Genomic DNA, 26,364 nt, shown 5'->3' with positions numbered 1-26,364 from the left:
TAAGTCTGTAGAGATCTAAAAGAAATTATTTTCATTACATTTGCCGAGTATCCACATACAAAAGAAACATAATGTCAATAATGTAATAAATCAAACTTTCCATTATCATTAAAATAAATCTACTGTAATGGATATTAACATGGAATATATTGGATATTAAATGTGGGAACAAATATAATACTATTCGTTATTCGTGCTTTTGTCATACTCTTACTTTAGAAAAATTTATTCCATGTATCATGATAAGCTAAGACGACATAACATTATGTTTTACTTTTATTGAGATATTTATATACACATAGATTTTATTTATCGGTACAATTATACAGCTGTATCTTACAAGGTATCATAAGATATATTCATATACAGAGTACCCTGCAATTGTTATTACAATCGGGCAGGGGTAATGAATTTACATAAAAAAAATTAATTGACATAAAATGAAATGTTTTCATGCGAGGCTTAGTTTCTTAGAAAATTTCGATTTTGCAAAATGAAAAATTAACGATCCTTCCTCTTTATTAAAATACGACAAATTTGAATAATTTTTCTATTAAATTATTGAATTCATTTCACCAGAATATGGATTAATAATAATAAAAAATTTTACAAATTTAGAGAATAAAGATGGAAAAGCTTAATATACATTTTTTTACATATAAATTTTCAGAAACTTTGATTATTCTTTATTCTTTTCAAAAAGATGTTACCCCAGTTATACAGGACCCTGTATATATATATTTATATACACAATAATTTTCTCACACTATATGCTAAGTAATTGTACAACATCAGTCTTTAACGAAACGCTCGCTTCTCGTGAATACACGAAACTTTCTCTCGCTTTCTCTCTCATTCTCTTTACATTTTCTCTCGTCTCCAACTTCATTAGAAAAATTCATCGTTTAATTCCAATAATGACTTTCTATCTAATATCTGTACACACTTTACAACTTGGTATCTGATTCTTCTATTATTTTATAATCCTTTTAAGAGATGGATGATATTCTTATATAATGACTAATAACCTGGCACTTAGTATCTGCATTCCTTGCGCATTTACAATTAACAACAATATAATGAAATCTCAACAAGATATTAACAGTTAATATATCAATCACATGAGTTGTTTTAGAAGTCGCATATTTCTGTTAGACATTGGGCGAATTAAAATTAATCAGTGAAATGAGAAAATTAAACACTGAATTGAATGAGACAACTCATTTGTCACCAGCTTTTTTAATGATATTAACTTTATCATATAATTATATTTTTACTAAAATTTATCTCAAACTGAAAGATCGAGCAAAAATCGAGTGCATTTTTCTATTTCTAAAATGTTTACTTTTTGTTTGCTATCTCTTTTTAAATTTATGCGACTTATAGAACAGCACATATAAACTCTATATAAACATTGTATAATTTGTCATGTTGTTTAATTGTTAAGCGCCAAGCTCCACTGATAATAGGTAAAATAAAATCACAGCTTTTTTTTCTTTACGTATAGAGACAGATTTCTCTACATAATTACTGAAATATACGCATTAATTATTGTAAGATCAGAATTCTTTTGATATTCTTTGTCGAAATCATGATATAAACAAAGTATCGTCTGACTGAATGCAAGCATAAATATATAGTTTCAGAAAATGATATATAGTATAAATTTTTAAACACTATAAAACTGTGCGCGGAACATATATCAAGTTTAACTCTAAAATGTTGATATAAAATGTTAATTTTATATTTCAATATTAAAAAATTAGCCATTGTGCAGAAACAATATCATATATTGATAATTAATAGAAATATAATAGCACGCATTTGGAAATATGATATTATTATAATATTAAGTTTATTATTGTAAATGTTTAAACATTTTTTAGAGATTAAAATTCTAAATCTCTAAAATAAAATTAATAATCTTTCATTATGCTTCAACAAGAAAAAATAGAGAAAATTAAATAAAAATAAAAACTGAATGAATTAAGAGAAATTGTCTTTTAACATTCTTATAGTACTTGCTCCAAATAAAATGAAAAAATTGACGTTTTATTTTTACATCTCCTACCCAATAATCTTCTTAAAGTTAACAAATCCGCTTTTTCTTAGTACCTTATTTTAAAACTAATCGCACATATCTCAGGATAGTTCAAAAAATGAATAGTGACAAATGTAAAAATTGTTTCATTTATCCGATAACAGATCTGTAAGAGATGTATGCTAAATATATCCATTTCATGTTCTTATAATACTTCTTTCAGCTAAAGATCATACAACATACGATGTTATATATAACTAATTTAATATGTGAATGCTCATAAATGTACATCTACGGCCTATGATTTAATATGTACATAACGATGCGACATCTTTCTACATAAATAAAATAGAACAGCCTAATATACGCTAATTCTCTGGTAGTTATTCTAACATTAACATTGTTGCTTTTGTCTACGAGCAAATTTGACAAAATATACGTTGTTTTATTAAGAAATAATTTTTTATCACATATTAGCGAAATATCAGCGAGGAAAACCACAAGATAAAAACCTGATAAAATTAGATTATTGAAATATATAGTATATAGTGAAATAATATATAGTGAAAAATGTAGTAAAATTATAATATAAAGAAAATATGTAACAAACAGAATGTATCGTTATAATAAAGACAGATTGTACCTATAATTTATGAGGCTGTTTAAAAAAGTTTATGGTATTATTTTATTTCAGAGAAATCTAAAACATAATTATTTATACTCTCTCTCTCTCTCTCTCTCTCCCTCCTTCTCTGTTGTGTGTATGTATGTATATATGTATGTATATATATATATATATATATATATATACAATACACACACACACACAATTATATACTTCTGTCATGAATAATTGCAAAGTTGTTAAAAGCATTATTGAAAAGATTTGAGTCTTTTTAGATTTTTGCAGCGAAACAAAATTTAGAGACACGTAAGATTTCTTCACATGAGAATTTTTATAGATTGTAATACAGTCAATTCCAAGAGTTTTTAAAAGCTATCTTGTACATAATTTTATATAATAAATGTTGTTGGTATAGCAAATATAAACTGTTGAAATTATATTAATATTGTTACAACATTTAAAATTAATAATTTTCACACATTTAATTTTTGAATTAGTAATCTATTATCAATCTGTGATCATAATAAGTATTATATATAGATTACATATTTCGGGAATCATTTTTAAATGTATTATTTTTAGTAACATTTGTTGAGAGATGCAGTATATAAAATAACTTATAATTTTTGAAGTTCTTGTTCAAGAATCATTATTTGATATAACATTGCTTAAAATTTAAGTAAAACATAGAACAAAAAATAATTATTAAAATCTAATCATAGAATTCAATATTGAAATACTTATCACAATGTTACAAACACCCAATACGAATCTTACTAAAGCTCTAAAGTGGAAGTATGTCGAAGTTTTCAAGGAGTGGATCTATATTATTTGCAGGATCAGAACTAGATAAGATAATTCGTTTCTAATGAAAACATAACGGTCACATTTAAAGTAACTTAAAAACGTCTAGCATAATTCGCAAAATCAGAAACTGTGATTATATTTGTTACTCCTATCGAGCACTGTATAATAACAAGTGTTCTACATAAATCTGCAGTTTTGCATCTCCTTTTTCATCTTTAATTTTATAAGTTATAAACAAAAAATTTAAAAGATCAACATACGAGATGCAAAAAAAACCTGCAAATCGTGAAATAGAGAATAAGCAAAATTCGTCAGAGGTACTTAAAATTTAAAGTGACTATTAACATCACACATTCTGAATTCAGACTCTGGAGTTCGATTTTTACAGCAAAAAAATAATCTTATTTCTCGAATAAATCTGATAGCACAAGCCTTTTTTTCGCATTCATATGCATCCATGAGTTCGCGAGAAGCGAAGTCTCAGCTTCCTATGCGTCTATGCGACATTATTAAACAACATCTGCTTTCTCTAACTTTACCTCTCTCTTTCATTTCCTGAAGATACACTGGGTCCATGTTCGGGTACGTACATGCTACCTGAAAGGAGGAAGGACTACTTTTTGCTATACTGTCAGAGCACAGAGTGCAATCAATGCGCCGGTGCCTTTTTAAGTACCCCAGGATTATGACATCGAGCATGTTTCTCCAACGTCGAGCTGCTCTCTTGTTGCGTCTAGATGTACGATTAGATTTTAGGATGGTGCTCCGAATATACGCGCGATATTCGCCTACTGCAGAAGGGAAACGATTGGTGGACGGCCCTTTACTCAGGGGCCGTAAGCAAGTCCTAGGCCAACTCTCTTTTCGCTTTAGCTTCACTGTAGAATTCCGATGCCGCATCGGTACTGGATGTCGTCACCGTGACGGGCCGGAAGTGTCGGGTCAGCACATAAACTACCGCCTCGTATGTTGCCATTATGATGGCGGTATTCGGAATCTGCCGGATCAGCTGGGTACCAAGACCACGATAGAGACCTCTCGTGCCCTCCTCCGCCCATACGGTGCTCAGAGTTTGCCAAAATGTCCGATATTTGGTACCTTCTTCTCGTAATCGTGTCCTTGCGACTTCTGAAAAAGATAGGAGATTTTATATCCATCTTTAATTTTACGCATCTAACATTTAATCTGTAAAATTATTATCGAAAATTTAATCTGGGAAATTATGAAAACCTATAATTGGTGACAAATTATTTACTTAAAATTATTATTTATTTATTAATTATGTTAATATATCACTTAAATTATTTAAATTGAAATTTTATCTTTAGATCAGATTAATTTTCATATAATCCTTCTCAATTTTTAAAATTAAAATTTAAATAATTATAATCGTATATGTATAAGTATAACGCGCGAAAACAGATTCTTTATATAAGATTTCTGTGACAACACAATATGGTTTTATTGTACGAATAATAAAAGAGCATTCGAAACGTATAATGATAAAATTGGTTTCCTATTGTCATAACAAAATGGCTCGATAATATAATGGTATACAAATGGTCTCTTCTCTGAATATGTTCTGCTAGAAAACGTATGTAAATCTGTGCATAATAATGCTGATTTGCAAAATGATTTTAAAACGCGAATGAAGCATGATAGATGTGGATGAGCATATTATTTTATGCAAACAAAATGTCGAAATGTCGCGAACGAATTCGTAAATAGTATGCAAAGCGTAATTGCATATCGTGTTTGGCACGCGTTGCGTGGCTCGCGTTATCTTTAGAACAACTCGGAATATCTTCTCTGCAAGGCAATGAGAGATATAGAAAGAGAAATATATACTACTCTTCTCAATGAAATCAAAACATTATCCAGCTATACTCTGCGACTTATCTGACACGGGAGAAATTATGCGACCGTAATGAAAGTTAAGATATCACTCGTTAATTCTAAAAGATAATAGATAAATGCACAAAAATTATTTTTTTCAAATTTATGCTACTAATAATTTTAAATAATCAATAAATATAATTTTTTTTATTTATATAAAATAAAAAATTATTAAGCATTGATTGAAATTAGCTTCTACTGTGAGCTGCTGTTCGAATAGTGATATCAACATATAGATCACAAGTAAATAAAATTAAAAGTAAGTACACAAAACAAAAAGTTAAACAAATTTAATTAATCCATGTGTACTAGTATGTCGTAATTACGAATATAATATTCTTACCGTGAGGATAGGCAACGAATGACGCTATTGTTTTCGAAAACGATCCCGCTGCCATAAATTCGATAAAGTCGCGGAACGTCTTTCTGTCGTCTGTTTGTGAAGCTCGTGATCTGTGCGTGGCTAGCCATGCTTTCACCGCTTCATATATCACAAAGTGTATCACAGTCTCACTTATGCCTACGTAGGACGCCACGATGCCTTTATAGAATCCAAGAATACCCTAAAAGCACAACAATCAAAACATATATATGTATATATAAATTTAAAGCTCTTTTGTATCTACAATAATTTCTTTCGAAATTGCATTGATATGTGTAATCGTCAAATAAATATTTTATAGATTCTCTTAAATTTGTGCAATAACAGTCAATTAATAATTTGGAAATCATACTGCTTTTGTTCTATATTACAAAAAAATTAGATACTAAATAATTAGACTAACAAATTGTTCAAGTACAGATTTTTTAAATAGTTTATATATGTAACATATAATTCATTTAATATAATTAATTCATATTAATAATTCATGAGAATTAGGTTTATATAATGTAAATAGGACAATCGTACAAAGATGACTATGCATTTACTATTTAAGCGTGTTAGTAAAAAAAAATCATAAGATTCACGATTTTCTTACATGGTATCTTCGAGCAATGGAATAATAGTGATACGATCAAAAATGACACATCTTATCAGTAATGTTAAACTTGAATCTTTCCCAAAACAGCGAACATGTGATATCTGCGTGCTCGATTTAATGCTATTCTTAAATCGAGCCTTCATATCTGTGATAAGAAAGTTAAAAATATTTGAGATGCCGCTTATATTTCTGTTAAAAACAGATCGGTGTTGATATTAAACATCATAAGTAGATAAAACAATATTTCGAATGATATATATAGACCTATATCAATAATCAATAAGTTAATATAATACAAAATAAGCTAATTATCATCTTATTAACTCTCAAGTTAGAAGAAAAAATGTGCGACTTACTTATTGTGCATTACTATGATTTAATTTAATTTACATGTATATTTTCAAACGTTAATTTTTAATTTTTTAAGTGCATTTTTTACGCTTTTGCTTCGATCGATACTTCAGCTTTAATTTTACACATGGAGTAACGCAATAACGTACAGAGATGATGAAATGAAATAGAAAATATAGAGATCTATTGACTACACGAGCGTGCGTTACTTAACATATTTTTTAAGATATTTTTACATAGATGTACTATTCGCAGATCATGGCGCTAGTTATAAAACTGGCTCAATTCCGAGATGCCGAGTGCGATTTCAGTGCGTGTATGTACTGTGCAGTCACTCTTTCCAAATAAACAATCTCGATTTAACACACGTCCACAGAACGATACTTATGGCAAGCAAATAATATGTTGCAATATTTCGTGTCGATACGAAGTTTCTCGTTATTTCATCTTTTTCTACGAGGAACAATGAATATATTTACTTTATACATTATATATATGTTAAATTAGAAATTAATTTTCATGTAACTTAATTTTCCTTTCTAGGAATTAGATATAATCTTTATTTTATAATAACTTTATTACATTATTTTCTATTAATTGAATATCTAATGTTTATATATTTTGTACTAAATAAGATGAGATAAAAAAGATCGAGACCTGCATAAAACAACAGATCGAATAATCTATGAAATCTTCAAGAAGATTATATCATCATTAAGTAATAATTATTATTCAAAAGTGTATCTCGCAAATTTCGAGTTACTGAATTTCTTCGATTCTAAGAAACTTTCAATACATCTGACGTATTAAAAACTGATTACATCAGTTCTATATCCGACAAAGCTACTTCATTTTAACAAACATTGTTATGCATATATGTACCTACATCGTCGCGGTGATCAAGAAAATAATCTTGGCCGCAACTAGCATTCGTTAAATATCTATCTAATACCCTTGCAACATCATCGCTAATTTCGTGCACTCCTCTATATCGTTTTATATTTGTTTTAATTTGTTATCCCAATTATATTACAATTATTTCATCGATTCGTGCGACATAATTTTGAAGATGACCTCGCGAAACCGATCGATGCTGAGAAGTTGTGTCAGTTTTTACGAAAGAAGAAAAATCGGAAAAGGGGAGGAAGATAGTCGGTTCTAGAAAAATTCAAGTGATAGATGTAGTATGTCTAAAAAGGAAATGTAAGTCAAAAATCAAACAAATCCAAAATTTAACCTTTCTGTTAAATGTTATAATAATTAAAAAAGTTAGTGTATATTTTGTATAATATTTAACTTTATTATTAAACTATTTTTTTAATTTTAACTATTTTTTAAACTATCATCTTATATCAATATACTTAGAGTTTTTATCTTATATGAAACTGTGCTACATTATGATGCTACATCGCATTACATGTCTAGTTATCATTTATTGTTAGATAACTGTGACATTTCGCTTACTTTTAATTAGACTTCTCCTTCTTCTCTCTAATTTTATTTAAATGCTATTTCTATATTATGTAATTTATTTTCTTTCCATTTTATTTTATTTGTTTTATTTCTTAAGCATTATTATAAATTATAAAAGAGAGATTTTCCCTTTTTGACGCTTCCTTTAAGCAATAAAACTTATTTTGAGTATCAAGATGTTTAGATCATGGGGAGAAAGATCAGCAATGACATATTTAAGAGTAAGGAATTCGTGAATATAAAAATTATATGATATATATATATATATATATATATATATATATATATATATTCGGGAGAATCGATATGTAATACGAGATACGTTTTATCGAATTTTTCGGATTTTTAATCGCGAAACGAGAAATAAAATCTATTGTCTTACCGATGTTCGATATATCCTCCGCATGCATTCTATTGCTGTGACTTTTTGTGATCGGTGGTCCAGCTGTAGTCTGGTTTTTACAAACCAAATCGGATTTGTCAATGTACACGCGGTGAAACCTGCAAAGTGAATGACCGTTTATTGAATCCGCACGATGCTTTGTAATGTGAATGGATCACTATGTCTTATTTTTCCAACGGAACATTAATTCAATTTGAATAGCAATTTATTATTCAACAGATATTTTGTAAAAATAAAATATTATTAATTTACATGTATGAAAAGCAAAATTATTAATTCTTGACGTTTTCTACGTGTGTATATTGAGAAAATCGACTATGTGTTTAAGAGAAAATAATTTTTTTGAGAATATCTAAACGTGAATATTTTTGAACAAAATATTAATTTTTCAAATACTTATAAAAAAAGAAATTTATATGGCTAAAATCATTTCTTTTAAATTAATTTTGTAACAATAATACTATGTGAGAAAGATTTATACATAATTTATATATATTGTGTCGCGGTTCTTTTTTGTAAGCTGATTTTATTTTTGACAATTCTCACGCAAAAGAAATTTAAATCCTACAAAAGTATCGAATTGAAGAATTTCTTTCTCTCTCTCTCTTTCTACAATATATTACTTCCTATATTATTTCTCCCTCTTCTCTCTCTCTTAATTTCTTATTTGATAATACTGCGAGAGAAAGTACTTCTTGAAAGAGTGCAGTGCAGTATTTTTAAGTTTACCATAAATAAGTTTTCTCTTTAATAATACTGCCATCGAAATGAAATTAATCTTTTAAAAATATAATATACAATAAAAAAATTAAAATAAAGTTCAGCATTTACAAAATTTAAATAGCGTTAGAAATTCTATAGTATATGTATATGTGCATATTCTTATAGAATATTTAACTAATCATTTTTACATAATAAAAAAATGATAGTTGATTTTTATTTATTGTTAATATCTCTTTCCTTGGCTACTTGTAAAAGAGTGATTTCTCAATGTCTTTACATACGCGTAGCGAGCTTTGTTCCTTATAATGTATAGGAAGTTATATTGTATAGAAGATTTGCTGTTTTCATTAACCCGATTTTGTGAAAGATTACTAGGGCATCACACTATTTGTGCTACAGCACCAAAGACATGTGGATAATTCACGAGACTCATCTGATTGTGAGTTACGTAATCGAGAGAATACCTACTATACATTATATAACATGTACTTTATTATGCGCATGACGACTTGTTTACATTTTACGCTATCGGAAGTTATACTCGACGAAACACAAAATTCAATTCCGTGTTGAAAAAATCAGTATAAATCGAGAAATAAAAATCAAGAAACTGAAGAAGATTGATAATATCATCGTGACTACGCAATTTCGCATAAATATTCAGAGGTACCAAAATTATATAAAAGCGATAGAGAAAAGCTTGAAAAAAAGTTAAATTAAAAATATTTGTTACGGAAAAGCTTGAAGGAAATTGTTTCAATCCGGAAAATAGGATCGCTGATTTGTTGGCGTACATTTAAAAATGCGACTATTTCACAAGTATAAAATTCTGTTCAATTTCATGTTACATTTCTCACTCGAATACTGATTTACTGACACATTTAAAAATAAACCGACTATTTCACAAATATAAAATTCTATTGCAATTTCATGTTACATATCTCACACAAAATACGTGAATACGATATAATCTATAATATTCGAAGCAGGTATACATATGTACGTTTCGAAAAAAAAAGGGAAAATCTGTACTAAATATATAAAGTTGCACTCAAAAGAAACGTTGTAGAGAAATATATTTCGTAATTTTTTAATGAATATATTTAAATGTACATATGTGTACACAGTTGGAAAATTTGTGTTTTCTTGTTAGAAACGGTCCCCGTTAAAATTTTTGTGTTAAATATTTAACACAAACATATTGCTGTTGTGTTAATTGAACTAAAATGTTAAATTATTAAAATAACTGAAAATAAGTGTAAAAATAACACAATGTGTATTTACTTTTAATTTTACATAATAAATATGTTCGATATTATTAGTGACAAGATTTATCTGTTAAAATTTACAGAAAAAAATGTTAATTTTACTTTATAATATAAGTGGGGATGATAAAATGTAAAATTAACAATTTTTTTAGTTAATTTTTACATTAAAACTATGTTAATTTAACACAAAATTTATTTCAAGTTTACTTGAAGTTTGCATTTATTTTATGTTAAAATATTAACACAATATTCGTGTCATCATTTAACATATCCGTATTATGTTAAATTAACACAAAAATTTCTGTGGACCGTTTGGGACATGTGATATTTGTTAAATTTAACACAAATTTTTCAACTGTGTATATGTTTTTCGCGTCTTTATTTTAATAATCATATATAAGTTTTAAAGAAATCAATATCCTATCAATATGAGAATTCAAGTGCATTCAAGTTTAAATGTGACATAAGCAATTATTATAATCGCAAAACTATGTAATATTTAAAGAAAAAATAAATTGTAATTATACATATACCTATATAGATCGTGATTATTATACTTTATTTAAAAATAATATATTTATTTATTTTATAATGTTACTTTGTAGATAATTCAAGAGCATTAAATGTATTACAATTTAATTTGATAAACTTGATAAACAAATTGGGTTCTTAAATTTTAGAATTAGCTATTGGAATTTATTTTTGGAATTTATAATATTAAATTTATCGACTTGTTTACACACCATCTAAAAAAAAGAGTAAAGAAATTTTAGGAGGAAACTGTGTAAGAAAATGCCATGTCCTCGTGTCGAATGCGACGTATCGAGCTTCAAACGACGCTATTTACAATTATAATCGAATCATGCGATGGGAAAAAAAAAAACGTGTCGAAAAAACATGCATCAGAAAGCCGACTCTATTACTGATCATACATTATCGTCAATCATGATGCAATTCCGGTTGCACCGTTGCGGCCGGCATGGTGCACGAGTCTTCGACGATAGAGCTATTGTCGCTTTACGTTCGACCGCAAAGCGTGTAGAAGGCCGGGCATTGAATTACGTGGTGAGGATGGCTAAAAATAGCAACACGTTGTCGGAGAGGCACTCTCTTGCTTGTCGGCAAAGTGGCGCGACAGACAGAAAGAGGGAGAAGAAAAAAGGGAAAGGGAAAGACAAAGATGAAAAAAAGAAGGGAAGAGAAAGAAGGAAGATCGTCTAGAATACATCTGGGTGTGACTTCCTAAATTAAAAAAAAAAAAAAAAACAACTCAAGGTTGGATGTAGAAAATCGATATTATGCGTATAATATAATCATTCTTTCTTTAAATATCAGGTCGGATCTATTAAAAATAAACCTTACAATTATGTCATTCTTACACATTCTTTCATTTGCAAACATATGCAGCTGTTGCACATAGGTATATATGTATATGTTTTAATGGTATTTTGATGGTATTTTAATAGTTTTAATATTTTAATTATAAATTCAAAAATATTTATTCGACACATTAAGGAGGGAAATATAATTTTGTGAAGGGACTAAAAATAATGTGATAAATTTTTTTTAAAAGAAATTAATAATTAAAATTAAATAATTTTATTTAAAATTATTTAAAATAATGTATCTTCAAAATTATATTTTTTATTATTCAAAATTATATATTTTTAACTACTTTCATAAATCTTATAAATTCGATTCGTATATAATTAAGATAACAGGTTTGGAATCACTGACAATGTAAAAAAAAATTACTATGTACGATCTGCTTCAAAGAAATTAAATGCAAACTTAAACGTGATCGTTTGAGACAATCTTTATCGTTTGTTTACGCTTATTTCCGGTTAAATGATATATCATAATGGTATCATGTGTAGGCATTCGAATTATAATTGCTAAACGGGAATCCAATGAATGATGACAGTGAAGTCAACAGATTGACATCTTGGCGATATACGCGCATGCCGTTAAAAAAAATTTAACAAAAATATGTCATTCTAGTGACGGATTTATTAAAACGTCTCAAATTAAAAAAAAAAAACTATCGTAGAAAAGAATAAAGAAAGAAAAAATAATAAGATATATTTACCGCATACTTTCGATTAAATGTGTTTGTCGAATTTAATTTAATAAAAAAATTAATTAAATTATTTAAAAAAGTAATATACACGAAAAGCTAAATATTGATATAATATAAGAATATCTATTTAAAGGAATAATATATATAAAATTTTCCAAATTATATTAGCTTAATGACACGTTATATTTTTTGTAATAATCAACTTGATTATATATTGTATATATGATATAAATAAAAATTTTTAACATTATTAGAACGATAATCAATATTAAATGGATAAAAATGACTGATGAAATATATTTGTAATATTATTTGTATCTTTTAATCACACACACATATACAATAGCATAATACGCAATAAACATATATCTTCTAAAATAAAATGTTCTATCAAGTTTTTCATAATTACACGTTTCTAAAAAATTACAGTTTAATAAACTGTATTGCCTTCCTTTTTTTGTAGCCTCCTATCAGTATCTGTAAAACGCGCCAGCTATGAGCCGATTTTATCTCGATCTATTTTCAGACTAATTTAAGCCTATTGAAGAAAAATGTTTGTAGGAGAGCTACGTTACGAGCTACCAAAGACAAACACTGACTGGTAGGAATTATTAGGAGAGTCCTGGATCCATTAAAATTGATCTAAAGATATATACTCGTATGACTTTATATATAATGCTTTATATATTTACTTTGTAAATATCACGTACATGTGTGTGTGGATATAGCATTATATTCACAGCCAAGAGGCAAAATCATATACATATATTGCTTCGCGCAGATGCGAGATGTGAATGATACAAATGACATTCAATCGTCAATGAAGTAATTATGTTAGCTTCTAAGATTGTTATAGTTGTAAACGATTGTTATAGTTGATCATCAATCAATGTTTGATAAAATGCAAACAGAAATAAAAAAATAAGAATATTCAAGTTGTTATTACAACGTTGCTGTCGCAATTTAACATGTAAAAATAAAATAAAATTTCTTTCTTTTTATTTATAATTATATTACGAGCGATTTATTTAAGTATAAAGATGTTAGTTGTTATTAATAAATTAATTTTGGTCCAAGTTGGAGTTTATATCTCTTAAAATTATCGAGATATTAATAAACCGTATTGCAAAAATTTAAAAATAAAATTCTCGTAATTCACCGAATAAGAAAGTGATAACTTCTATCATTTAATTTAACAAACTTTTGATTTGAAACGTATTTTGCATAAAATTTGATAACTTTTAAAAACTATTATAGTATTTTTATTTTATTTCAATAAGAATTAAAGTGCTGTTTTTAATTATCTTAAATTAGACATTTCTCTCTCTCTTAAATATGTTTTAGGAATTGCATTTATACAAAAACTTTGTCCTGTTTATTTTATATATTAAATAATCTTCTATAATTTTTTTTAGAGAATTTTTTTTATATAAAAATTCATTCTGATATAGAGAATCGAGAAATTGTGACACAAAATAGCGTAAAATCAATGTTTTACTAAGGTTAAATCTCAACAGTCAAGAATCTACGTTAAAAAAAAATTCTTGAATAGTCCGTGCTTACGTAAAAGCGATGGACACACAATTGATAAACAATCGCGAGAAGAGACACACGCGCCGACCGCATGGCTCCCCTGCGAACAGATCTACAATGAATGTCATTCTTGTCCGATCAAAGTGCAATATTCCGCAAGAATAACTTCTTGTATAATTCGCCTTATTGACAATGTATCGAGTGTCTCTAAACAAGCATGCGTAAATTTCTATGCATAAAGAAAGTGCATTTCGTAAAATAGGATAATCTATGAGTGTTAGGCCCTGCGCACAATAGAAAAAATATTAGGAATAAATATTACATATTAAGAATAAAAATTATCTTAAAATGATAAAATCGAAAAAATTGATACATAAATACAAATTCGAGTATAAAGGACGTTTACTAATTTATTAGAGCCCTTACTAGTTCTTTATACTCAAATTTGTATTTTTATATCAGAGTTTTTCGATTTTATTATTTTAAAATAATTCTTATTCCTAATATTTTCTCTATTGTGCACAGGACCTTATAATTGTAAAACGAGGGATGTACAAAAGTGCGCATTGTAAAGTCTATTGCCGTGTTATGCAACATTACTCTTCGTGGGTCGCGGCTATTTCGAGCGAGAATCTCAAAGTAAAACGAGGTAAATGAGATACGATAAGGTATGTAAAAGAGGTACATAGGATTTTTAAGTTGATTCGTTATATGACCAATTTTTGCTTCTTTTTTTCAAGCTCATCTTCTCTACACAGTTCGGCGCTACACAAGCAGAATACTAAGCTCACGAGATAACAATAAGCCTGTTTAAACATTAGACTAGAAATATTTATTCAGATAATGGTTGATTGGTTCTTTTATCTTAAGAACACTCTATTAAGAATCCTATGCGCATTTTCCGCCTCCAAGTGTCATAAAAGCTTGTGTACGGATAACAGAAATATGTATATTTAGAACATTTTTGCTTTACTTATCTATGTGTATGATGATACTTTGTTACACGACATTAATTATCCTGATTATCTATTGAACACTTGTTAATCTAGTGCTCTCTGTATATTAAATGAAAGATATATAAGATTTCTTTATTATTAACTTGTAATTATATATATAAGATTTAAAATGTCTTCGTTATTAATTTTTCGATTTTTAAGACGCTTAGTATTTAAGTTGTCAAACTCTTTATTGTATCCGTAATTTATTCAATTATTTTTATAAATGCTATATTAATAATATTATATACCTGATTTTAGTTTTATATTCAAATATATTACATTAATTGAGTTTTAAAAATTTAATTTTATCTTTAGAAAGTTTTTTTTTTAATTTTCATCAACACAAGTTGACGATCCGTCATATTGTTAACGATTTATTAAGTAGATAGAATATTTTTTACAACTGTTATATATACTCTATTATATTATAAGCAAAAAGAATTGTATTCGAGTAATTATCAAATATTAGAAAATTCAATGAATGAACATAGATTGGTACATCAAGAGTAAAGAGTAATTGTGAAATTATATCTATGTCCGCGAATATATCTATGTCTTCGAAGGTTATCGACATTAAAGGAGTTCGAGATATGCGTCAGAGAAACGCAATGAGAAATATTCGTACTTCGATAAATTCATTAAAGATAAACGCGTGAATGACGCGCAAAATATTTTTTATTGGAACGTTAGATAGTCATGCATCTATCGCTGCTCCGGTGATTGGATTTGCTGAAGAGAAATATAATACGACAGCGCAACACGCGATACTATCATATATATTTGCAGAGCTTTCTATTTTTTTTCTCTGCTTTATCAGTAAGGTCAACGCATTATGCATTATAAAAGAATGTAAATCAGAAAAATTATGATTCCCTGTAATGAGATAGATATAATATAGCGAATGCCGTATTACGATGAGAATAAATAAAAAAAAAAAATTATTATCTAATTCAGCCTTTCTTTTACAGAATATTCTAGATTCATTAAAAAATATTTTAAGGAGATACATTCATTAAATTTCAGATTAATACTTTTTTTATATATTATATTAGATTAATAATTTTCCAAATAGCCTAATTTTTTATATGTAAATTAAACTTTCAGGATAACAAAATTGTTTTTTAACTTTAAATTCAGTTTAAAAAATTTTAATCAAGAAACTTTCCGATTTTGACATTTCTTTCAATTGAGAGACTAAGTGTCGATAAACAAATTAAACTTTTCTAAAAATTAAATTATATTCGATATATTTTTGTCATTCGAAATAAAAGACTAAATTTCTCAAAATTTACGCGTGATAGAAAGAAAATATATTACAATTTAATATAAAAAGCTATTCATAAAATAGCTATATTTGTTTTTGAGAGTATATATATTATAATTATCCTCTCTTATCTCACGGTTATTGCGTCGTGATCACTTGAAAAAATAGTTTATCTCCCGCTGAACGATACGAAAATAGTAGTTGATCAATGAAAAATAGCTACAAGAGATATAGAATAGTGGTACTTATAATATGCGCTGTAGTATAATTTTAAGCGGTTATGCGTACGCAACGAAATGTTTCGCAAGCAACAACACGAGCTGGTTTAAAGCAAGTGACACGAAAAAATTAATATGTAATACCGTCTTAACGATCATGATGTAATAAGTCGTACTATATAAACGATTGGCGCATATAATAGTCGATCAATAGATGTATATATTATTGTTATGTTCGAGATAATATTTTTATATTATTATATTGTGAAATTATTAATTGTTAATTGATAGAAGATTAGTTTATTTTGGAGGACTATTTAAAGATATAAAATATATAGAAAAAAGAAATTAAATTACATTTCAGCAAATAAACGTTCCAACAATTTCCATCAGAACACAATGCAGGAAATATGTGAATAATTAAAAGTGACTGAGAGAGAGAGAGAGAGAGAGAGAGAGAGAGAAATAGGAGTAATTAAAATTAATTTTCGCTTATATATTGAATCTATATTTGCATCGACAAAAAATGTGGGTCAACGTATGAAAACTATAGAATTTTCAAATAAATAATAAAACAAAAGATTTCAAAATCGATAAAATGTTTCAGTGTAAAAATTTAAAACTATAATAAACTATATTGTAAGTTTGTCTGACAACTAGATGTCTAATTATAAGAAGTAAAATAATTTTGCATCAGTTCATTATTAGCTTTGAAATTTCCCAACATTTTAAATCATGAAATATAAAAAATAACACAAAATAGATCATATTTTGTTAATCTATGTATAATTATTCATCATTTTATTATTATATATATATATTTTTTTTTTTTGTTAAAATATACTAACAGAATGTATACTAACCAAATTTAATTCTTTTGAAAAAAGTAGCTGACAAATTTTTCAAAAGGTCGATAACTCGAAATTTTATAACGAATAAAATAAAATTAAATTAAAGATAAATTTCAAATAAATGATGAAATGCATGTATACGAACGATTAATAAGAGGAGAAATTTAAATATTATTCTCAAATATTATTTTAGTATAAAAATATTACAATTAAAATTATGTTAACATAAAGCAAGTTAAAAACGTCATAAAAATGTTTAAAAAATCAATTAAAAAATAGTGAATTTGCCCAGTTAATTTCCGTTTGTTTCTATTTGATTAAAATTCACATTTATTTGAAGATAGAAAATACGAGTCGAGCCAATGTATTAAAAGATGCAATTGCAAAAAACGAGAACCATAATGAGTCGATGTGCTCCAATATGATGAACATAATAAAAGACAAGTACGATATTATATTATTCAGAAACGAATCGATTATTAAAATTCGATTGTTCGTATATGTATATGTAGAGATGAAAAACTCAATCTCAGATATATACACGAGAATTTTAATGTGGTAATAGACGAAGTATTCAGCTTAATATTATTATAAAAGCGTAATCTTACCAGCACAGGACGCGGAGAAAACATGAACGATCGGTGTGTCGGGAGGTAGGATCGCGTTGAATGCGACTTTGCTCTTGGAGTATGCACAGAAATAGATAGCTCTGGACGGTGCCACACCGATGAGATTAGGACCGAGACCTTTGAATAATCCTCGTGCTCCCTCATTCTTGATAATATACCTTAAGCACTGATAGATGCCCGGCGCGTGTCGGGAAGAATTCGGAGGCGAGGTCGAGACGCCGAAATGCGAGAGGGCCACAAAATGGCTGGAATATCTGAACATGAGAGAGAGAGAGAAAGCTAAATTTCAGAATACATAATATTGCATTTCCGTGTTCACCCTTTATACGCGCATTGTCTCGACACGCGATACAAAATTTCTAGGTTTGATTCGAGACAATTATGTAACATATTGAGATATTTTCCAACGAAGAATCTAATGACAATTTTACAGAAACGCGAATGCGCATTATAATTATATTGTATATGTAATGATAACACATTTACACTTATTTTTTACCTAGGGTATCCAGTGCATAGCCTTCTGCGTTGTTCAGGTGTCGGCGAGCCCTTGCATGTGGGATGTCCGGATGTGAATTCTTTGCTTACTGGCGGCGGATGAAAACCGGAAGACGACGACTGCAATCGGGTCTTCACTACTTCGAGCGGACAAGTTACAATCGCTCCTGCCGTACCAGCCACTCTAGAAGATGTGAAAGGAGGAGAAATTTATGTGAGATTTGTGACGATCTTAGCAATGTTGTTATCTATTTGCGAGATTACACCACCACACGACAATCAATATTTGATATCTGCAGAAGTATGTTTGTTTATTATGTATATAATCCCCCGTATTTTTGATATTACATTCAGTTATTTCATTCTTTAATGTTACATATTTATGTACGTAAATAATAAACTTTCTCTTTCTTTATAAATGTGTATGTATATAAAATTATGTCGCATCTCGATGATTTTGTTATTTAGATAAAATTTATAAAATACATAATATTTTTAATATAAAAAGTCATAATTATTTTTTCACAAAAATGAAACTGCATTTATGCAATCAAGTTTTATGATCAATCATAAAAATTATAATAAAGTGCTACTAGTTATAATTTATAACATTTAAAATATAGTTCAATAAAATAAAGACAGAGAAAACAAAATGTTCGTTACAATTTTATAAATAACTTGTAAGTTTCCTTCTTTCATTATCTTATCTTTATTTAATAAAATAAGATAAAAATTATGGAATATTGTGGAGGTAAAAACATGAGGAATATAGCATGACGATTCTAACGAGAGAAAAAATGAATATCAATATTTAGTCGATGCAAATTCTTTTACATTTCATTGACACAACCTTACGAATTTTTTCAATTAGATCTATAAGAATCATTTTGTGTCGAAGCACAAAGTATGTTATGCATTAACGATGTTAGTGTGAATCAACATTTACTATTCGTTGCAACGTGTTAACAATGTCGTGTTTATATTTATCGAGATTCGTATTTAGTAAAATTTATTGTTGAATTTTTAATGTTTTTCAATATATATTAAGTTTACAAAGCAAAGGTAGATAAACTGATAACATTGAAAAAATTATAACAAATTAAATATCTAAAAATTTTATTAAACTTCAAAAATATATATTTAAACTTAAATAGACGAAAGAGCCAAAAATATTTATGTTTAAAAATATAAATAATAAACCCTCTTTATTTGATATTCCTTTATTTTTATATTTTCATGACTTTAATAAAATTTTAATTTGAAACAAAATATTCAACATGAAAAATTTTAAAATTGCAATGACATTCTATATAATTTTTTGTTAAGCAAACGTTAATTTAAAATTTCTCAAAGTACACGATGAAGCTAATTGTAAGAGAAAATACGATAAATTATGTTCTGGGTGTATGTCCGTAAAAAAGTCTTCTAAATAGATTAAATGTACAAGCTTGAATGTAATTTAATGGAAAAAACATGCTTGATCTTTGAAAGTGCCTACTAGTCTAATTCATCTGCCCTTAAAATCTTTCCTGTATGGTATATGTCATATCTATTATCAACTCCAGAGGAACGTTGTCGTAAATTAGCGTCCGATTCACACATTGGGCATCGTTAATTTGTATCTTTCCGCGTTGAAGAAAGCAGATACGTATTTACGTTCTTGCGCTTAACTCTTATCCTACATTATATTAAGTATAGAATTTGCATCGCTCGGTGTAAAACGAGCTGTGTTGATCAAAAATTTTCGCGCACAAATTGAAATGAATGAGAATAATAATGTAAGAAACTTAGCGATTAAAATTAACAAAAGATTATTCTTGTGATAAATACATCATTTTGCGTTTTCAGTCTATAATTCGGATATAAAATAATAAGTTTCTCATTTATTTAACAATCGTTAATTAATTTTCTGCGTCGATCAATTTCGCAATTATTTATTCTTTTTATAAAACTGCAAAATTATAATATTAAATGATAAATACGAATAAAGACAAATAAGGACTTAGTCCGTTAATTTAATCAATAAAGAACAGATTTCCTCGCCCCCTCCACCCCTAAATTCTTTGTCCTTAATTGTAACTATTAATTAATCGATTTATATCAAATGTTGTGAATTTTAAAATAGTTTGACAGTTGATTATTGATATTAATATATATATATTTTTTTTTAAACAATTGATATTACAAATTTTGTAGATTTATAAAGTATTGAAATGAAATTTCCAAGACGTAGAATCCGACAAACAAATCATTTAGTCCATCATCATCAATCAAACGGCACAAATGTTAGTCTCTTTATATAATTTACTTATTTGACCTTTCAATGATCTACTTTTGGATAAAAAGAAGGAAAATACCAGATTCGATATCGTGAGATCGATATCTCATAATACGAATGCGACATATAGGGTGCTCTAATAATATGTATAGCAATCTTTTAAAATAGAGAGATATCAGATATTATATCACAAAAAACTGTAATATACAGATGTTTTTATGTTGAAACATAAATAATTCTCTTTAATTCTTAAATTATAAAATATTGAAAATCGAGTTTAAAAATTTTAATTAAATTTCAAAGAGATTATGAACAAATGAAATTTCTCCTTTACTAATCTTATAATCCTAATTGAAATTTCAATTTTAATTACTAAAATTTTAGCAATTTAAGTTAAATTAAAAATTAATGACAATCATCGATTTTCTTTATTATAACATAAATTTGATTTTAAGATCTAAAGGAATAATTTTGAAAAATGTGTATTAATCCGATAAAATTGCATCAATAAATACAACTTCTTGCATCAAATAAGTTTTTGAATATCCTAAAAATAAGTTTATAAGTTTCATTAATTATTGATCATGTTTTTAGACATTGAAAATTCTGTATATTATATATCGCATATAATAATAATAATTCTATATAATTACACATATATATTTTATTCTATATATAATCCTTTCTTGCTGTAGAAAATTACACATCATGATGCAATCTTCTCCAATTTATCGTATGTATAGGTTTAAAGGAATTCCTTTAGATTATTTAATCTAATTAAAAAAAAAATTCAGATCATGAATTTTTTTGAACACTCCATAGACATGAGAACTTGTCGTGCAGAAATGTAATGTGTTATGTATATATGTATGTGTATATATATATATATAATGTGTGTGTGTGTGTGTGTGTACATGTATGCGCGCGCAACCAGGTAGCGAATGCACAAGCGTCGACTGATTGTGAGTTGATACACGTTTGCATAACTGCGTCGTCGAATTTCTTTCCGAGTGAGTTGACACGTGATTTTGTAAATAAGAATCTTGTGTTTCGGCATTGGTAAGGCCGATTATACTAATTGTAAGCTATTTGATGTTATTGTTTACGAAATATGTATGAGCGTAAACATAAACAAATATATATTGTATACAGTACATCAGTATATAGTATGACCGATTATTAATTAATTGACTATTACTAATTTACTATTATTAATATGACTAATTATTAATGAAAATCAAAGTTTAGCTTTAATGATACATATGGTAGTATAACGTAAAAAAAAAAAGAGAAGAATAATTAACTAGAATAAATTAATCAAGATTATTTATCTTAAATATGTTAGCTTATTATTTTTAAAAATTATACATAATCAATAATCATGAATAAAGATAAATTAAATTCTTTTACATCTTAATTGATCGTATGAATTACATAACAATATCATTTTTAAGCTCGGTTTTAAATTTATTTCGGTTTATATCAGAGCTAAATATTCTTCTCCATGTAAAGATTTCACATCATACCATGAATTATTAATTATATTTCATTGATGTCTCTCTCTGCAATAAAATTCTACCTATTATATAAACACAGAGAGATTTGATTTTATCAGCAATTTTATTAGTGATCAGGATTATATATGTAAACGATTTCAGTGAAGACCAGTTTTATATATATCGCGAATATAAACAACAAAAATCATTAAACTAGTTTCAGAATCAGTTAAGGTTATTAGTCCAATGCAGCTTCAGGTTTCCTTCAAATGCAGGATGCATTTTTTTATCGTATATACATTACAGTATTGTGAATATAATAAAAAATAGAGACAATAAATTTATGTTATTGATGAGGATTTGAAAAGAAAAATTAACAGATACTACAATCGCTACAAAGAAATAAAAATTGTTGATCAAAATATGTAATTTTATAAAAATTGTTGATTGCATTTCTTTTTGCGCATTACAATTGTTCTCATAAATGACATATATGACACGCCATATTGAAGACAGTTAAAACGCAGAGATTTTATCAAACTAGAAGTAATTGTCTGATAATTTTGTTATGGTTGCAACTGCGTATGTGCGCATTATTAGTTTAATCATTTTTGATAAGAATCAGACACATAATATCAATACCTGAAGCTGTATTTATGTGCGTATTTTCATCTTCATAATATACAGGGTGTTACAAAAGCATCGGATTTGCTTAGCACCATGCGATAGAGAATGAAAATCTAAGAAGATTTTTCCTCAATGAAAATGTCGAGGCATCAATAATTTTCGAGTTATAAGTGATTGAAAATGAAGGGCTTTTCGCAAAATAAACTTTATGGAATTAAAATATTAACAAAACTGCATTCTTCGGTTAATTTCAGGTCGAGTTTAATTTAATAGAATTTTAATTTAAGGCTTAGTCACTAAGATATATGATGGCAAAAATTGGGAACTTGCAAAAAATGATGACCTCCCTCGACATTTTCGTTGAGGAAAAATCTTCCTAGATTTTCATTCTCTATCGCATGGTGCTAAGCAAATCCGATGCTTTTGTAACACCCTGTATAACTGATAATTATAATTGTGATTACGATAAAATTGGAAGAAATTTAAAACGTTTATATAAGGATATTTATTTTATCATGATTTATTCTCGATATGGAAAAGAAAATAAATTCGACGTTTTCATAACGTTGTAAATAAGAAAGACGAGTTGATTTTATCGCAGTAATGTGTTATAAAATGCATGTCCTCGCCATAACATCAATTTATCTCGTTTTCTTACGAAGATGCATTTGCATTACACTTATATAAATTATTTTCTGTCTCGAATGTGGACCTTTCAAGTTATTTTAATTCAGATTTTAATTGCAAATAACCTAAGAATTGAAAATTTGTTTTATAATATATTCAATCTATTTACAATTCTAATGACTGAATTAATAAATTCACTTTCCATAAATATCACAGTTCTAATCTTTGATGTGTACGATTTTTTAAATTAATTTAGAGCTTATTTTTTATGAAAATAGAAAAAAGTATCTTTATTACACAAAATATCTTTGTTGCAAGTTTTCAATACTCAACATTAAATATTTTTATAATTCTCACCAAATTATTTATTGAAATATCCTCTCAAAATTAAATAAATGAGTTGTTACAAAATTATGCTGAATCATGCTGATCAATTTTCTGAAAAGTCATTAAAAAATAATGTTTTTCTCGTTTCCCCTATTTCTACTATCTCATTATTTTAATAGGTTTATTTATAGGCATATAAATATATTGCTTTTCACTTAGAAAGTACTGAGAGAGAAAGAGCATGATGCAATAATTTGAATCTACATCTAATATATCTATATGATGGCAAGTTAAAAAAATATTTATACAATTGTTATAGCGTGTAATATCCTTTTCATACACAATACATATTTACGAGTAAAAAAAATAGCAATGACGATGTTAATTCAATTTCCCTTCAAACATATATAATAGACACGTGCTTTATTCACGTAACAACTGATTCAAATCTAGATTTTAATATCTGTTTATCCTATACCTGAAAATTCTTTCTCAATCCCACACAATCCTTCATTTTGAATCAAGTTGTAACCAAAAACTTATCATTCCCGAGATATTTTTGTCGAAGAAAAAGTCGGTTAATTATCAATTAATCAAAAATTGATGAAAAAATGTGGAGATAAAAGAAAGGTCAATAGGTATCTTATCATATACGTACACACATCGAGTATGCTCCTGATTAAAGACAATCTCTCGAGATTGATTTTAATCGCACTCGGGCCGGCTGGGGTCAGCGAAAGCTAACCATAATAAGACACTCGGAGCGATCGGGATCGCGTAAATCGAGCACGAGTCGTAATAAAGGAGACCGAACCAGCCCTAAAAGCGAGTCAAGGCCGCGACGCAGAAAAGCCGGGCCGCGCGCGCGCGCTGATCGAAAATGATACTCACCCTCCGGCGACGAGATGTATCGCCGTATCGCGATCCAACATTCTGCGCGATCGCGAGAGACGCACAGAATCCGCTGTCGATCTAAGATAGCATGCACTCTCGCGGATCGGCCGCACAGAGGACAAGAATGACGAGACGAGACCGAGACGAGACCGAGACGAGACCGAGACGAGACGCGCAATAACGCCACTGTTTCCTCAGACACAGTTTTCGTAATAGTACACAACGACTTACAACTGAACAAACTGCACTCTTTTCGCGACGATTACGAGGAGACACATGAATCGTACCGTATGCACAACCGTACACTGTTTTAACATTACGCAAAACAACGGACGACTCCGACCGGGACGACAACATACCACGCACTGCCGCCGGATTCCCCCAGATTTTCCGACCACCCTATTTTCCCCCACCCCTACCTCGTTTCGCGCGCGCACGAACGCTCGGGTATTTGACGAACGTAAACAAGTGGCGCCGAGAGTGTGCATCGTCTCAAGGGCGAAACAAACACAATTGGCTGCAACTCGCGCGATCATTAGAATTTCTTGTAATAAATGCGTCTCCGATAATTTACTATAATCGAAGCAAAACGCGTCTCATGCGCGTGTTGTAAATTTTATCCAAAAGGCATATAATTAAATTAAAAGTAATGATTAATTATCTTTCGTTATGAGAGAATAATTCGCTAATATAAACCCACCCGAAATAATTTGCACAGTTTATATTATTAACACTTCTCGGAAAATGTTGTATTTAATATATATTATCTACGAATATATTAACAAAAATGTTTTATAAAAAAAAACTTTTTAAATTAACACAAAAGAAATGTTCATATTTTTTATATAAATTTTATACGACATATATATGTTTTTCAAGATTAATCCCGGAACTCATCTATTCAATTACCTTATATATATATATATATATACATATATGTCTGCGCATATATAGAACAATCAAATAAAAATTTGTAGAAATATAATGTGTATATATATGAATGTAATAAATATAACACATATATTATATATTACACAACAGAATCTTTCTTAAAATAAAAATTTACTATACTTTTTATTTAAATCATTACTCTTTTAATTATAAGCTTATTAATTCTCGATTGGATACTTATATAATTATCCAAACGAGAATTAATTAAGCTTTTAATTAATAACTTATATAACTTTAAGTAATAGTAAAGATTATATAATTTAAGTAAGATAATATAGAATAGATGAAATCGAGATTATATTCAAAGAAAGAAATTATTTCATAAAAATGTAATTTAAACCTGTATTTGATGTAAAAAGAGGTTTCGAAGAACTTGATGGATTGCGGGGTGCACTAAAACCATCAGTTTGATATCGTTTTGTTGGATCGATTGACTGTATAGACTTAGATGACATAGGTGTTGCATTAGAGAATTTCAGAAAGTCCAATGATGATCCTGACATATACCTGTAAACAATAAAGT

The 26,364-nt window shown here is 28.0% G+C and overlaps 1 protein-coding gene across 1 annotated transcript; it reads right to left on the bottom strand.

Annotated features, from left to right (window-relative positions):
* Positions 1-258: 258 nt before the first annotated feature.
* Positions 259-25,270, bottom strand: Rim2 (replication in mitochondria 2). Its single transcript, XM_083037412.1, has 6 exons — positions 24,888-25,270; positions 18,643-18,825; positions 18,123-18,397; positions 8,559-8,677; positions 5,713-5,932; positions 259-4,601 (listed from the first exon to the last, which is right to left on the bottom strand). The coding sequence occupies exons 1-6, from the start codon at positions 24,926-24,928 to the stop codon at positions 4,321-4,323; spliced, it is 1,119 nt and encodes a 372-aa protein (XP_082893538.1). The 5' UTR covers positions 24,929-25,270; the 3' UTR covers positions 259-4,320.
* Positions 25,271-26,364: the final 1,094 nt, after the last annotated feature.

Source organism: Prenolepis imparis, unplaced genomic scaffold (genome assembly GCF_030444845.1).
Source record: "Prenolepis imparis isolate NDT839.2.m4 unplaced genomic scaffold, iyPreImpa1.0 SCAF_5, whole genome shotgun sequence".
Classification (NCBI taxonomy): domain Eukaryota; kingdom Metazoa; phylum Arthropoda; class Insecta; order Hymenoptera; family Formicidae; genus Prenolepis; species Prenolepis imparis.
The sequence above is the reverse complement of the archived record's forward strand: the minus strand, read 5'-3'. Positions and strand labels throughout refer to the sequence as shown.